This window comes from Muscardinus avellanarius, assembly GCF_963383645.1.
Source record: "Muscardinus avellanarius genome assembly, chromosome: 12".
NCBI classification, from domain to species: domain Eukaryota; kingdom Metazoa; phylum Chordata; class Mammalia; order Rodentia; family Gliridae; genus Muscardinus; species Muscardinus avellanarius.
This window is the reverse complement of record NC_137798.1, coordinates 18,787,382-18,802,280: the sequence shown is the minus strand read 5'-3', so window position 1 is coordinate 18,802,280 and position 14,899 is coordinate 18,787,382. Positions and strand designations below refer to the sequence as shown.

At 42.7% G+C, this 14,899-nt stretch overlaps 1 protein-coding gene across 2 annotated transcripts in view; it reads right to left on the bottom strand.

The window, feature by feature from the left end:
* RYR3 (ryanodine receptor 3) overlaps window positions 1–14,899 on the bottom strand; it is a gene marked incomplete at both ends in the record, with an annotated part of 530,337 nt that overhangs the window by 246,193 nt on the left and 269,245 nt on the right. For both annotated transcript variants that reach the window (XM_080708162.1, XM_080708163.1), the window contains 4 exons: window positions 4,739–4,857; window positions 6,454–6,549; window positions 9,098–9,233; window positions 10,802–10,970. In XM_080708162.1, coding sequence (XP_080564288.1) covers window positions 4,739–4,857; window positions 6,454–6,549; window positions 9,098–9,233; window positions 10,802–10,970 — 520 coding nt within the window. The remainder of the gene's footprint in view (window positions 1–4,738; window positions 4,858–6,453; window positions 6,550–9,097; window positions 9,234–10,801; window positions 10,971–14,899) is intronic.

The following is a 14,899-nucleotide window of genomic DNA, read 5'->3' as shown; positions in this document are numbered from 1 at the left end:
CTTGCTGTCATAGCCAAAGGAAAAGCAGAGCTTAATCCATATACAATAGGGACAAGAGAGAAAAAAGGCTCTGAGAAAGCACTGAGCCTAACAGAGCTGGCCTCGCCTATAAACAAATTATGCCATAAAGAATCGAGGTTGACAGTGTTTGGGCTTTTAGGAGGCATTTCTTTGTGTAAAACTGGGGAACAAGGGCAAAATCCTTTTTCTAGAAAAGTTCACATGAATTCCTTTTAAAAAGAAGAGAGTGAGGACCACATGAGGTCTAATCCACCACAGGGGAACACAATGGTGCCTAGAGGTCACCTGTACTGTCAGATGGAGATGGGGCAGAGCAGTGACCTCTGGGATGCTTGGCTAGTGAGGCCGTTTCTGCTGAGTATTCACCAGGCTCCATATCCTCCTCCTCCTGAGTCCACCAGGAGGCCGTATTTCCTAGCTACTTTGCAGCTATGTGGAATCACATGACTGAGTTTGGACCAGTGGGAAGTAGATGAATGTGATCTACATCGCTCAAGCCTGACCTTGGACACTCTCCTCTGGGTCTTGTGTGTGTGTGTGTGTGTGTGTGTGTGTGTGTGTGTGTGTGTGTGTGTGCTGTGTCTCTCCCTGTGTGAAGGAATCCAACCTCACAAAAAGCTTCACAGCCCCAGGGTCTCTCCCTGGCCCTGCTGTATTGACATTACCAAGGAGCTGGCTGGAAACGCCCACACTCCCCTCACCTCTACTCTTACTGAATTAGAGCCTTCCTATCAACAATGTGATGCCCAGAGATCTCCAGGAGGTGCACCAGCACGTGACCCTGTGCAGAGCCCTGCCCTCAGAGGACCTCTTCCTCAATGAGCACACCGACTTAAGCCCTGCTGTTGACTGGGCTCAGAGCTGAGCCCCTGAGGATACGGGGCTGTCTTAAGGAGGTAGGCTTCCCTACCCACTGACTTATTTTGTGGGGTTCATTTGTGGGGTTGTAGCCATTTCCATCACTGACCCCTCACTTCACTTACAAGCCTCTCACTTTACTTTTATCCTCACTAGTATATACTAAACACAAGCTTAGGTGGGAATTCTATTTTAAAGATGAGAAGTACATATTACATGCCAATGGAAACACTGTTTTGCTGTTGTATTTTGTCATAAGATTTTATCTGCAAAAGAAGTCATATATGAAAAGTGCTAATTGAGCTTATTCTGTGATTTTTATATCCAGTCTTATATTTGAAAAATGAGTGCATTTACCTCATTGAGAAACAGATTCTGTTCTCCCTGTGGACGAGGGCTGAGTGGGTGGGGACATTTCCATATCGCTGTGGCTGCCTGGAAACTCCACTGATCTTATGGAGCGATTGGAGAACTCTGTGGGAGTTAATGGTTTGTTTCCTGGCTGTCTATCCCCCCAGCCCAGGCTAAGCTTCTGAGTCTATCTTTACTTTCTGTAGACTAATGATATTACTATTTTGCCATACATTTTTCTTACAGGTGGTTCCAAATCCTTGTGAAACAGAAGATAATAACAATATTTATCTGGAAACTCTTTGAGCAGATTTGGAGTAAGGTAGCTTGGGGGGCAAGTAGATGGATATATATATATATATACATACATATACACATACACACACATAACTTATAAAAGCTTGGTCCATGTAAAAATATGAGATGGTTGCTCTAATTTTCCACAACTTTTTTTTTTAACAACCTTTTTTTTCACCAAACAATAAAAGCAGTGCTACCAGCATAGTGTGCGTATCACCATGGCTAAGGCACTCCTTTGGTGAAATGAGGCCTGTACATATATGTGAGCCTCTGTCAACTCAAGCGAGACAGATGTAGATTCTGGCTACACTCATCCATTACCTTTATTCATTTATTAAACATCTGAAAAACACATACAAATGTCTGAATTGCTTAATCTGAACTGGGCACTATGGGAATTACAAAGATGGTCTCCCAGAGGGTAAAAGAAATCCACATGAAAAAACACTGTAAGGAAAGGAATACTGGGGCAAGCACTGTGACAGAGAACAAACTGTGTACCAGTAGAGGAGGGGCGAGGAGAGCAATCCCAGATGTGATCAGAAAGAGCTTCATAGAGGGAAGTTGAACTAAGTTTTGACGGACAGATAAAAGTTTGATTTTATGTTTTAATCAGCCACAGAAAAATTTTGATGGGTCCTGGGAAGGTAAGGATGTGCTGAAATATTCACAAAGCAAAGCTGCTGAGAGGTCAAAGGGCAAAGTGTATTAGAAAATAGGGAGCAGGTCCTGCAGCCCACTTCTGTCCTTTTGCACTCTCAACATTATTTTTCCCTATAACTCTCTGACTTCAAATTTGATCACGATTTAGAAGAGTGGTAATGCCCCATGGAAGCAAACAAAGCTATTTTACAGAAGGGTTGGAGTTTTAATAATTGCTACCTTTATATACAGTCTTGATTCTAAGCCTGTGATTGGAGGTGACATGAGGCAGAAAGGAATTCTTAAACCCATGAGATCTATGAATCTTTTTTTTTTGAAAGAAACAAGTTGTGATCCTAAAGACCAGCTTCATGGGTAATGGGGGCCCTGCACTTCAATCTGAGAAACATTAACTTATCCTATGAAAATGCCTTCTAGTTGTAGATTTTCCACCGCAAAGAGTTTCTTATTTAGATAATTATAAAAATAAAAACACAAATTAAGCATATTCTCTCAGGATGGCTGGACTCTCAAAAATATACTCACAGATTTCAGCTTGAGAAACACTGGAAAAATATTAAACTTTTGGTCCTAGCCTGTCACTGGTTAGGTGGAAAATTGCTTAGTTTCTCAGGGCCCATGCCCTGGCCTTCTCTCTGCCTCCCTTGAGTGCAAATAACAACCATGGCACTTCAGAGGGGCACGAGGAGGACTAGAGAGGACGTGTGCACGCCAACCCCGGCTGAGTGAACGATACATGAGCTCATCATCATTGTGTTGCTCGAGGACTTCTCAGGTCCCCCAGCTCTAGACCTCTGCATAGTTTAAGTCACTGTCTTTATGGGGAACTAAGTGAGTGGGAAGAGACTCCTGAAAACCTAACACTGGATAGGAAAATATTTTTGTGGGCACTTCCCAAGCACAAGCAAAATGTTGTGATAGAAGTTTGGCCCACGCCCAGTGTGTTCTTTGCAAAACTACAACAAAGACACTGGTGATGACGTGAGCCTGGCCCTTTCTTTGAACAAAGGCCACCAAATTGAATCATCTGTACAAGAGGATTTGAATTCATGAAAAACTAGCCTTTGTCCAAAATTCCATAATAAAAGTTAAAAAAGGGTCATCCTTGAGGAGACTCTAATGTGCCAAGATCACTTTGTCTCAACTTCGACCATATTGCCCAACTTCCTCAGTGTCATAGAAGATTGAAGATGACTCTGCTCACGTGCTCAGTGCTTAGCAGATCAGGTACTGATTTCTAGCGAAGTATACTGGATTTCTAGGCCTTGGTTTTTTTCAGCTGCGGAATGGGCAGAATAGTGATCAATTTGCTACCAAGTGACATTTACTTTATGGTTTGTGGCTTTGGGCTGAAAGACGCCATAAGAAAGCTAACAACTTATGAAGTGAATTGTGTGGTGCCATAGAGAAGCCCTGGGGCCAATGAAACGAGAGCAGCAATCCCAGAAAAGGGCTCCTCTGACATCATACCCAGATGGTGGCTTCTACCTTGTGCTACTTGTCGACTTGTCAGTAATTCCTATTAAGCCTCCCAGACAGAAAGGGACACGTGGAATGTAGAAAAGTTGGACTGAGCCTGAAGTCTCGTGCCTGCTTTTGATTTAGCACATTTGAGAAAGCAATTACGGGACCCACATATTTCTTTCTATTTGTTGCCGAGCAATTTCACAGATGCTAAGGACCAGGGCTTTTGTGTTTCCTAAGGCTGTTGTCTATCATGTAGTCAATGCTCCTGGACTCAACTGAAACGTGACTCAGATATGCACAAAGCATGGCGAGCAGAGAGGCCTGGTGTCTCACGTGCCCAGTGAGGCCATCCACTCTTGGAATGCACCCCTGGGCCTGAGAGTCCCTTGTCTGCCTACTAATTACACCCCCATGTAGGGTGTAGATGTGAGCAGTGGGGATAAAACTCATAATAACTTAATAGATTCTTCCCTTGGTGCATTTCATTTTAGAGATATAATTTCATCAAAATCGAGATGCTAGACTTATGTGACCTCAAAATATTGATGTAGCATTCTACCTTAATGAGGAACCACTGTTGCCATTTTAAGATGAAATAATTGAGACCCAAAGTCACACAGCTGTTTTGTATCAAAGAAAGAAATAGGGGCTTTTGACTTCTTGTTTGCTTATGCAGTTTCTTTTACTTAATTTGATTTATTAAATTTGATTTCATTTAATAATAAGCCAAGTTATCAAAACTAATAATACCATTTTAAATCTGATTTATATTTTTTGTGTTATACAGCTGCAACTTGGTATTAGAGGTTCCCCTCCTGAGCCCCACAGTGAGTTGTATATTAAGAGCCAGTGACAGTGAGCAGGGCAGGGGAAGCTGAGGGAGCCAAGACTGCCCAAGATTCAGAGTGACTGACTGGCTTGCACGATGCTTGTAGACAAGGAAGGTCCTGCAGAGCCCCATTCCTCAAAGTTTTTAATGAAAAACAAGAAAGAAACTAGTCAACAGCTCTCAATAACATGCAATGGGTATGAAGCACTGCAAAGGGAAAAGCCACGTGGGTCCCCTCTCCATACCTACCTTGTGATTCCGACCGTGCTTATCCAACAGGGAGATGAGGGACTTGATGTGGCCCTCTGCTATCAGATTTAAGGCTTCTGGGCTTTCAATCAAGATGCAGTGCAAAACCTCCAAGATACCTACATGAATGCCACAAAAATCATTTGGACATTAAACAACTGCAGAGAAGGACCATAATTTAGAAACCTAAGAATGAAAAGACAATTCTGTGGGGCCAGACTATCATCAGTTCTTAGATCTTTTATATACTCTGGAGGCCTGAAGGCCCCTAAGGGCCATACTATCTGTAATCTAGAGGTGAGGTGAATTCAACAGTCACCCCATTTCCCATTTCTCTGGGCAGAGATCGGATCTTTATACATTAAAATATACAGAAGCAGCTGTTAAATGCAATCCTTAATTTGATCAAACCAAACAATACCTCATTTAAATATAGATATAAAAGCAGCTGCCCACTTTGTTATAAATTCTGAAAGTCATTCAAGTGGCTTAGAAAATATTTTCATTTTCTCCTCAAAATAAGAAGTTTTCTAGGAACCACCCAGAAATTATTTTTCTTTTAGGTACACTAGCATACCAAACAAACTATAAGCTCAAAAATGAAAGACTCTTTGGCTTTAGCCCTTTTCTTGGCACACTGGGTGGTTTTCTATATCATATGAAGACTTAAGAAAGAATGAACTGGTGGTGCTCAAGCAGTCTGGTATATGCAAGGGTAAAAACAAGATGAAATTCAAGGTAAAGGGCTGGCAAGTGCTTCACTGTTATTAGTAAGAAAATTCCTCTTAGCTGGGAAGAGTGGTGCACACCTATAATCCCACTACTTGGGAAGCTGAGACAGGAGGTTCAGATGTTCTAGGCCAGCCTCAGCAGCACAGTGAGACTCAGCAACCTAGCAAGACCATTTTTAAAAAGAAAATAAAATAAGTCTTAGGGGTATAGCTCAGAGGTAGAATGCCCTTGGATTCTATCTCCAGCGCTTATGTACATATGCACGCACCATAACTTTCCCTAAAATGTAATCTAACTAATATTGAAAAGAGAAGCCTAGAAGACACATGCACAGGTGGTGGTTCTTGGGGGGACCTTCCCTTGGTTGACTTGTTGAAGTACCTACCACCTCTAGAGTATGAGAAAAGTATCAAAAACTTTCAGCTGCCAGAGGGGGAGACTAGACTGGCCATGTGCTCTCCTCGTGGAGTAAGCAAACTGCTGAGCCTGTGGCATGGACGCTCACCAGTGGTGACTAGCGATGGCTCAGATTCTCTGTAAGTCATCGAGAGGGACTGTAGGTGTGAGGTGAGGCTGGTTCAGGGGGTAAGTGAGGATCAATTCCTTCTATTCCACAGTCATCCTTCGATTCTGCTTCTAACCAAAATGGTTAGGACGAGGTTGAAAGGGTGTTTAGACATCCCAAGGATAGAGGTGCAGCAGGAATTAGGAGAGCAGAATCACCGGGCAGGGGTTATTTAAAGGATTCAGAGGGTAAACATGAAGGCACAAAGTGAAAAATTAAACAAACAAGAAGAATTGCAGAAGCCTGCATTACAGCTGCAAAACAGAGGTGTACATCTATCAGGCTTTGGGACTCTATTCCTTCTGGTCAAAGTAACTGAAGACCATTGGCAATCCAGTGGCAAAGATTCAACTTTTTTTTTTTTTAAACAGGAAGAAAAGGAAATCTTCTCTGGTTATATTTTTCTGTCAGTTCTTACCTGAGGAAGATTCTAGTCTGTCCAGTTTACTGATTAGCCAGTCGAGGTTATTGGAGAATTGAGCACAGTTGTTTCTGTTTCCACGAATGAGAGCGGCTACAATGAGAAGAGGTTCAGTCACAGAGGTTATAGGGCAGAGTGAAGGACAGCGGACCCTCGCAAAGCTGTGGGCGCTCCACCCGCGCAGCCGCGGACAGACACCCAGGAGCAGCCTCACCCGCTACAGCCTGTTGAACCGTTCTCATTCTGTATTCAGGGGAGCAAAAACTAGCATTTATGCACTGACTGGAAAACTGTTCTGAAGAATTTGTTTTGCCTCAGGCACCCGGTGCAATGGTTTGCTGGCAAAAGAGCAATGGGGCGAAAGAGGTAGATCCCTGCCTTCATCAAATAGGGGGGAGAGAAAACAAATGCATAAACTAATTACTTTAGCTAGAGAGAAGCAATAATTTAATATCTGCTTGGTTACTGACTAAAGAACTCAACCTCTCGCAATGTTTTCTTAAATCTACTAGAGATTTGCTGTTTGTCAGTGCTAAGTGCAATGAACACCACTGGAAAGGCTGGCTAAACTAATAACCTAATTATAACATATCTGAAACATGTCACCTTATGACAGTGGTCCTCCAGTGTGGTTCCTGGATCAGGAATGTCAGCATCACCTGAGAACCTGTTATAAATGCACACTCTCAGGCCACATCCTAGAACTACTAAATCGGGAACTCTAGAGGTAGGGTTTGGCACCTGGGATTTAACCAGCCTTCCAGCTGATTCTGACTCCTGTTCATCCTTGAAAACTGATGAGAGGTGATATTACAGAGAGAGAGAGAGAGAGAGAGAGAGAGAGAGAGAGAGAGAGAGAAGAAGAAGAAGAAGAAGAAGAAGAAGAAGGAGGAGGAGGAGGAGGAGGAGGAGGAGGAGGAGGAGGAGGAGGAGGAGGAGGAGAAGGAGGAGGGAGGGGAGAAGGGAGACAAGAGAATGTTCTGTCATTAGAATTTTACCAGTCTAGACCAGGCAACCTTCCTTCCTTAGGGAAGAAATAGTAGATGTGAATCTGGAACAAGTTCATGTAAAGGGATTAGCCCCCAAATGGCTTGCATTCGTGTGGTTGGTTCATTGGGTTTGGGATTTTACTGGTGAGTTTTGGAGGAGGAAAGACCTCCTCCACAGCCTCTGCTGTGCATCTCCAGAGATGGCAAGGGCAGAATTTCTATGCTACTTTTCATATTACATTAGATGTGTGACCCTGGACTGTGAGAAGTTTATTAGTAAATCCATTTATGAGTAAGTCTGTGATCAATTTATTAGTAAAACAAAGGTAATCACAGTCACTCCATCTCAAAGTGTTACTCTGAGGATCAAAAAAGAGATACTGTCCTACTCAGCACAGAGCTCAATAAATGTTAGCCATTATTGTTGTAATAGCTACCCAGTTTGAGCGGTGTCATTACAAAGTAGTAGAGTTGAAAGAGATCTTACAAGGTCATACACGTATGGAGACGATTCTATTGGCCTGATCCCCAATATGGAGAGCAGGACCAGACTGACTTCTCTGTGCTCTTTGGACCACTGAAGTTTTTGTGTATTTAGCTCTTGGAAGACACACACTTCACAGCAAAGCCTTAAAGTTGTGGCCTGTCACGGTGTGTGGGCACCTACTGGTGGTATTTTCTTGCACAGCCTGATTCTGCCTTCTTGATGCCTTCATCTGATTGGCTGGCAGCCCTGGGTGTAGGTTGGAACCCGTTACAGCAGGCACCAGCACCCAGGGTCTTGAGAAGAAAAGACACTGGGACATACTTATTTTCTGCCTCTTTTTTTTTTTTTTTTGGTGGTACTGGGGTTCCTGGAAGCCCTTCTAACTCCGGGCTACACTCCCAGACCTATTTTTACATTTTTATTTGGAAACAGGGTCTCCTAAGCCAGCGCGCGTGGCTGGCTTCGAACCTGCACGATCCTCCAAGCGCGGGGATTACAAGCGTGTGCCACCACGCCCGGCTTCCTGCCTCTTCTTAAACCAAAATTCAGTAATAGGCCAAAGCAGCGGGAAGCATGGCTGACCAAAAAGTGGGCAAGTGAAGGGCTACAGAATTGAAGAGAATAACTGTCCCCCGAGTACAGGTGATGGCTCTGCAAAAGTTTACAGCTGAGAGATTGAAAATGTGCTCTAGTCCTTCTTCTTGTTTTGAAAAGGAATTGAGGAACCAGCCATCGTGGCACAGGATTGTAACCCAGTACTTGGGAGGCTGAGACAGAAGGATTGTATTATGTACAAGGCCAGAACACAGCAACTTAGTGAGACCTTGTTTCCAAACAAAAAATAAAATAAGGCTGTGGGTGTAGTTCAGTTCGTTCAGTTCCCAGTACAAAAAAAAAAAAAAAAAAATCGCATTCAGAGGTGACCAGGTAGGGTTTCGCAGGTAGTTTTGGCAAAACTGATCACAATTGGTTTCCAAGCGCTGCTGGCTCCTAGCTCTGAGTTTGGGAAGTACAATATGCTACTAGTTAATAATGGATGGCTGGTTTAGAATGAAATGATGAAAGACTTCCAAGGAAGAGCCTAGAAGGTGATTGTGAGCGGTCCTTCAGAAATCCCGCACGCCCTGACATCTTCCCTGGGCGAGGGCGCCGTGTGTGTACTCACCCAGCAGCGTGTACAGGAGGTTTAGGATTTCCTTCCAGGCCGTACCATTCTCTTCCCTTACAATCCCCGCAAAGTGTGCGACGCTGTTGTAGACATTCAAGCGATCGATGCAATTTAACACGAGGGCCAGCATTCCCTGGGAAGGGCACAGTGAGGAGACAGTAAGCATTCCTGACGAGGAATCCAGGACCCCCTTTGCTCATACCATCCTGTGTTATTCATCTTTTAAAAGCCTGTAGTGCATACAAAGGAGCTTCCATGGTGCCAGTAGAGGTTTTTATTTTTTCTCCTAAAAACATAATATGCGTTTTATGCCTCAGAGATCTAAATAGCATCCATTTGGGGAGTGAGTCAGCAATGCCTCTGACAGGTTTGCCCCCACGTGCTATGATTAACTCAGTCCAAGGACATATCGAGGAAGAGGGAGAGTGAGTGAGTCTCACAAAACCTTGCTTTCCGTCTGGTGTGAAGCGGTTCTGACTCACCCACAAACAGCACGGGATATAGTACCTATTTGTCTCTTACATCTCAAGTAAGTTCAAGAAACTCCATTCAGATGTACAAGGCAACCATGCTTGCCTTCTCCTCCCACCTACTCCCAGAAAAGGTGGAACTGAGAGGCAAATAAAACCAAAGGGTGATTTTCAACTACTTTCCCATCTAATTTACAATACTATGCCACCAAGTAAAAACATCTGTGCCTAACTGCTCTGCTCCTAAAGGGGGATGGTGAGCACAGCCCCAGTAGCATGTCAGGCATACATGGTGCCACACGAGACCAGGGCCCTCTGACCAGGAGACAGAGGAGGCATGGCTCTCCATCTCACACCACTAACTCTGGAAATGTTTAAGCAATGAGCTCTGTCTCCAAGGCAGGGAGGGCTGTAGAAGTCAACCATGACACGTCAGCACCAGATCATTGTGTCCAAATTGGGAGGAGCTTTGTAGTGACTTGTCTAAGGTCAAACCTATTCTGGCATCGGAATAAGGGCCTGGGTCTCCTAAGCCCCCACGTTGGTGTTTTCCCCATGTCCAGGCCCCACCCCATTGATCCAGATGATCAAGTTTTAACATGAGACCAAGCATCATCTGTATCTTTCAAACCAATTTTTTTAGACATGCCGATGGGGTAGAACCTAGGCATCTGCAGTTCTCTACGTGTAAGCAGTATGAAGGATGGAACCTAAGGGAATCTACCTCTGCTCTACAAAGCCCTTTTTAATTTTGAAACAGGGTCTCACTAAATTTCCATGCACTGGCCTTGAACCTGCAATCCTCCTGCCTTAGCCTCTCAAGTACTGGATTTACAGGACTGTGCTACTGTGCCTATTTTAGGCATTTATATTTTTCAAACTGGCTTCCTACTTAATTCTGATGTCACCCAAAATTTGGGGATCACAGCCAGTGAGATGCTATAACAGCTTGAATTCAGTGAAAACAGATTTTGGATACCCATGTGGCACCAGTGCTTTAAAATCCAACTGGTTTTAATGTGCCAACCACTGCTAATGTAACCAGGGGTGGTTGACAGGGAAAGTGAGTTTCCAGTAAATCCTTTTCTTTCCAGCTTCTGCATCTCCTACTTCTCCAGCTTGTTCATAAACATGCGAATGTACAGAAATAAATCTAAATTGCAATTATATGGATATTTAAGCTCTGAATGCAAAGATAATCTCAGCTTCTCATTTTTTTTTTTTGACTTACCTCTTCCTTGAAAAGATTCTGCCTGTTTTTGAGGGAGCGGAGTTTGTTCTGCTTGTCTTCATGCCCCATCTCTTCCTCTGGGGGCTGGAAGTAGGCGATCAAGTCCTGGAGGGTCTGCAGGACCTCTTCTATTGGCAGGGTGATGGGGGCAGCTGTGCGATTGTTTCCACTAAAAACCATGAGAAGACACAGCTCAGGCACCAGCCTCCAGCAGGGCCCTTGCTCCTAACTGCAGGCCTCACACTGGGCACAGCAAACTGCTTCCCGGGGTGGTCTCTGAACCAACAGCTACAAAAGGAAAATTGCCAACCCACGGAGCAACAGCAGAGAGTATTTGGATTCAATTTTAAAGCTATCTCATAAACAAAGGGAAATGATTCCTTTTAGCACATTTATATTTAAGCAACTTATAAATTATACTGTTAAATTGCTGCAATATTTCAGCATGTAGCATCGAAAAGGTCTTTGATGAATGTCTAATAATAATTTTTACATAATATAAACAGGGTATTTCAAATGTGATTATTAAGATGGGGGCTTCTACGGATGCCCTTCAGTTTATCTTGGGCATCTGCCATACTTTTCTCTCTTTAAATAAAAAGACAAAATTTTGTGTGTGTGTGTGTGTGTGTGTGTGTGTGTGTGTGTGTGTGTAATACTGGACATTGGAGTCAGGGGTATTCTACCTCTAAGCTACATCATCAGATCTTTATTTTTTATTTTGAAACAGGCTCTTGACAGACTGCTGAGTCTTGCTGCATTGCTGAATCTGTCTTTGAACCTGTCTCAGCCTCTCAAGTACTGGGATTACAGGCATGCACCACCATGCCCAGCAAAAATGAACTTTTAAACTATGACACTTTCCTCTTTGAACAGGTTAAGCCTAAGGCTGGAAGAGTTCCCATGGCTGGGCCCCCTTCCATCAGTGCGCGTGGCTTCTCTCCTCTCCCCTCCCCAAGCACCTCTCCCTGTGGACTCCACCTCTTCTGATGTTGTGCAGGAGTTTTCACATGTCTGCTGGGCACACCCATGCCTGCTTGCCCTCACCCACATGTGGTGCTCCTTTGCTGTTTCTGGTCCCTTCTCTTGACCACCCTTTCCCTGCCCCCTCCCTCTTTCTCAGCACCCCCTTCCTTCCGGCCTCAGGGCCTGCCCCTCTTGCCCCTCTTGGTTTCTACCCCATGTCGCCTGCCCTACCATCTTGCTCTGCTGTGCTGCTCCTACCCTCTATGTGTGTCTCCGTCTCTTTGATGCTTTAATTTTTTTTGTTGTTGTTGCAGTACTGGGGATGGAACCCAGGGCATTCTACCTCTGAGCTACACCCCACACTCTATTTTTTATTCTTTATTTTGAAACAGAGTCTCACTGAATTGCAAAGGGCCTCACTAAGTAGTGAGGCTGCTCGCGAACCGCGGTCCTCCTGTCTCACCTCCCAAATGCTGGGATTACAAGCATGCTGATGCTTTTATTTTTCAAAAATTTCTGTAATTAAATCCCCTCAACACAGAGAGACCACAACCCTTCACAGATAACAAAATGAGCCCTTGCCACCTCATCCCCTCGAAGGGCATGGCCATGAACTTCTCAGGGGGCAAAGGCTAAGAAAATGGACCTAGTCCCTGTGGAAACACAGCATTAGGTCCCAAGTGATTGTGAATTGGCTGAATGTGCAAATAGCACCAGGGCTTCTCTTTGGTTGGTCGGCATCTAATGAGTTTTCCTTTGCATTTATAGTCATTTAGTCAGTTGACTGCCGTTGTATATTAATCTAGATGCATGCTAAGAAAAGATCATCTCTAGGCTTAACACAAGACTCAACAATATGAAAATACACAAGGAATAAGATGATAATAATTCCAATTTTGTAGGGAAAAAAAGTGAAGTGCCTTACATGAAGATAGAACAGAAGTGAGTTGCAAGTTTATTGCAGTCAGGGAGGCACTTCCTGTCAGTGTACACAACTCCTGGCAGGACCTGGAGGGTACTAAGTTCTGTTAGTACTTGTAAATGACTACCTAGATATGACTGGGCACAGAGTTAGTGGGGAAGAGAGTGCCACAAAGACAGGAGATTGAGGTTTGGAAATACAAAACTCAGTCAACACAAACACACACAATTTAAACATATATTTTTCTCTTTTGCTTTTTTAACTTGTTAGAATAAAAGTCAGACATGGTGGCACATGCCCATAGTCCCAGGTATGCAGGGGGCTGAGGCAGGAGGATGGCAAGTTCAAGGCCAGTGTGGACAGTTAAGTGAGATCTGCCTCAGAATTAAAAAAGAAGGACTGAGAATGTACTGAGTCATAGAACACTCTTCAGAATAAAGTAAAATGGGCTGAGGATGTAACTCAGAGGCAATAAAACCAAAAACAATGGCATGAATCAATCATTATAGAACTGTATTACTGATCTTATAACATAAAGAGATATATAGGACAATATTATCATAAAGGACTAGGAAGGGAATAGAATGATTCTGGGGCAAATTTTTGGAACAGGCCTCATTAAGTTACAGAGGACGTCACTTAGTAGCTGAGGCTGGCTGTGACCCGTGATCCTCCTGTCTCGGCCTCCCAAGTACCGGGATTACTGATAAGCGTGCACCACCATGCCTGGCTAGCAATGAACAAACTTAACTGAAATTTAAAAATAATTTCATTTGCAGTAACACCAAAATATCAAATATAAGAATAAATTTTGTGGGAGAAGCATAAGATTTACAAGTGAAAAGCACATTTTTCTGAGAGGAATTAAGAAATAAGCAAGTGAGAGACATTTTATAAGTGTGGACCGTATGACTTAATATTACTAAAACACATCTTCCAAGCTAAAACTAATTTATAGATTAAAAGTCACATCTATTGACATTTCAGCAGGCGTTTTTTTCTTCTCTTTGCAAAAATTGGCAAATATACCCTAAAATTTACATGGGAAAGCATGAAAAAAATGCTCAGTATCATTACTCATTCTGGAAATTCAAACCAAAATGACAACATGTTACTTCACACACATGATAACAGCTACCATCAAAAGTCAGAGAGCAAATTCAGGCAGGAATGTAGAGAAACAAGAGCTTCACGTATTTCTGAAGGAACTGTAAACTGGTACGTCCACTTTAGGAAACAGCTTTTCAGTTTCTTAAAAAATTAGACATACCCAAATGTCCACTGGGTAAAAAAAAACATAAAACAAACAAACAAACAAACAAACACGCTTTGATGCAACATGGATAAACCCTGTAGGTATTTCGCTAAGTGAAATAAGCCAGACAGAAAAGGACCTATATGTTGTATCATTCCATTTATACAAGGACCCAAAATGTTAAAATTCAGAGACAAAAGGCAGAACAGAGGTTGTCAGGTCTGTGGGAGGGAAAGTGGGTGGGGGTTACTGTTAAATGGGTTCTCAGTTTCACTTTGGGATGATAAAAAATTTTGGAGCTGGGCTGTGGTGATGGTTGTCCAGCCATGTGAACATACTTGAAGCAACTGAACTGTATACTTAAAAAATGGTCACAATGATAAATTTTTATGTTATGTATATTTTGTCACAATAAAATATATTAAAAGTTAAATTTGCATATTACTCAGAATATTACTTTACATACTTCTGAGACATTTTATTCCTAGGAATTTACCCAATAACTAACACATAGAGATATGAGAGCATATATCTCAAAACTTTTACACTAATATCTCTAGACACATTACTCATAATAATCAAAACTGTAAACAACCAACTGTTCATCAGTCAATAAATAATATGTAATATGTGTATCTATTTATATGTCTCTCTCTCTCTCTCCACACACAAACGAACACACAAGACAACAGATAAACCTCAAAACTATAATGCTGAGTGAAAAGGACAGATTCAAAAAACAATACATTTTATTATTTACCAATTTAATGGTTTGAGTTAAGACAAAAAGAAGATTTATATCACTAGATCAATTTTTAAGACAAAAGTTGAGTAAACACTCTTCAGACCTAAAGAACACTATATACCAAATAAACCCAATAGACATTTACAGAATATTTCAACCAGCAACAACTGAATACACATTCTTCTCAGCTCCCCATGGAACCTTCTCCAA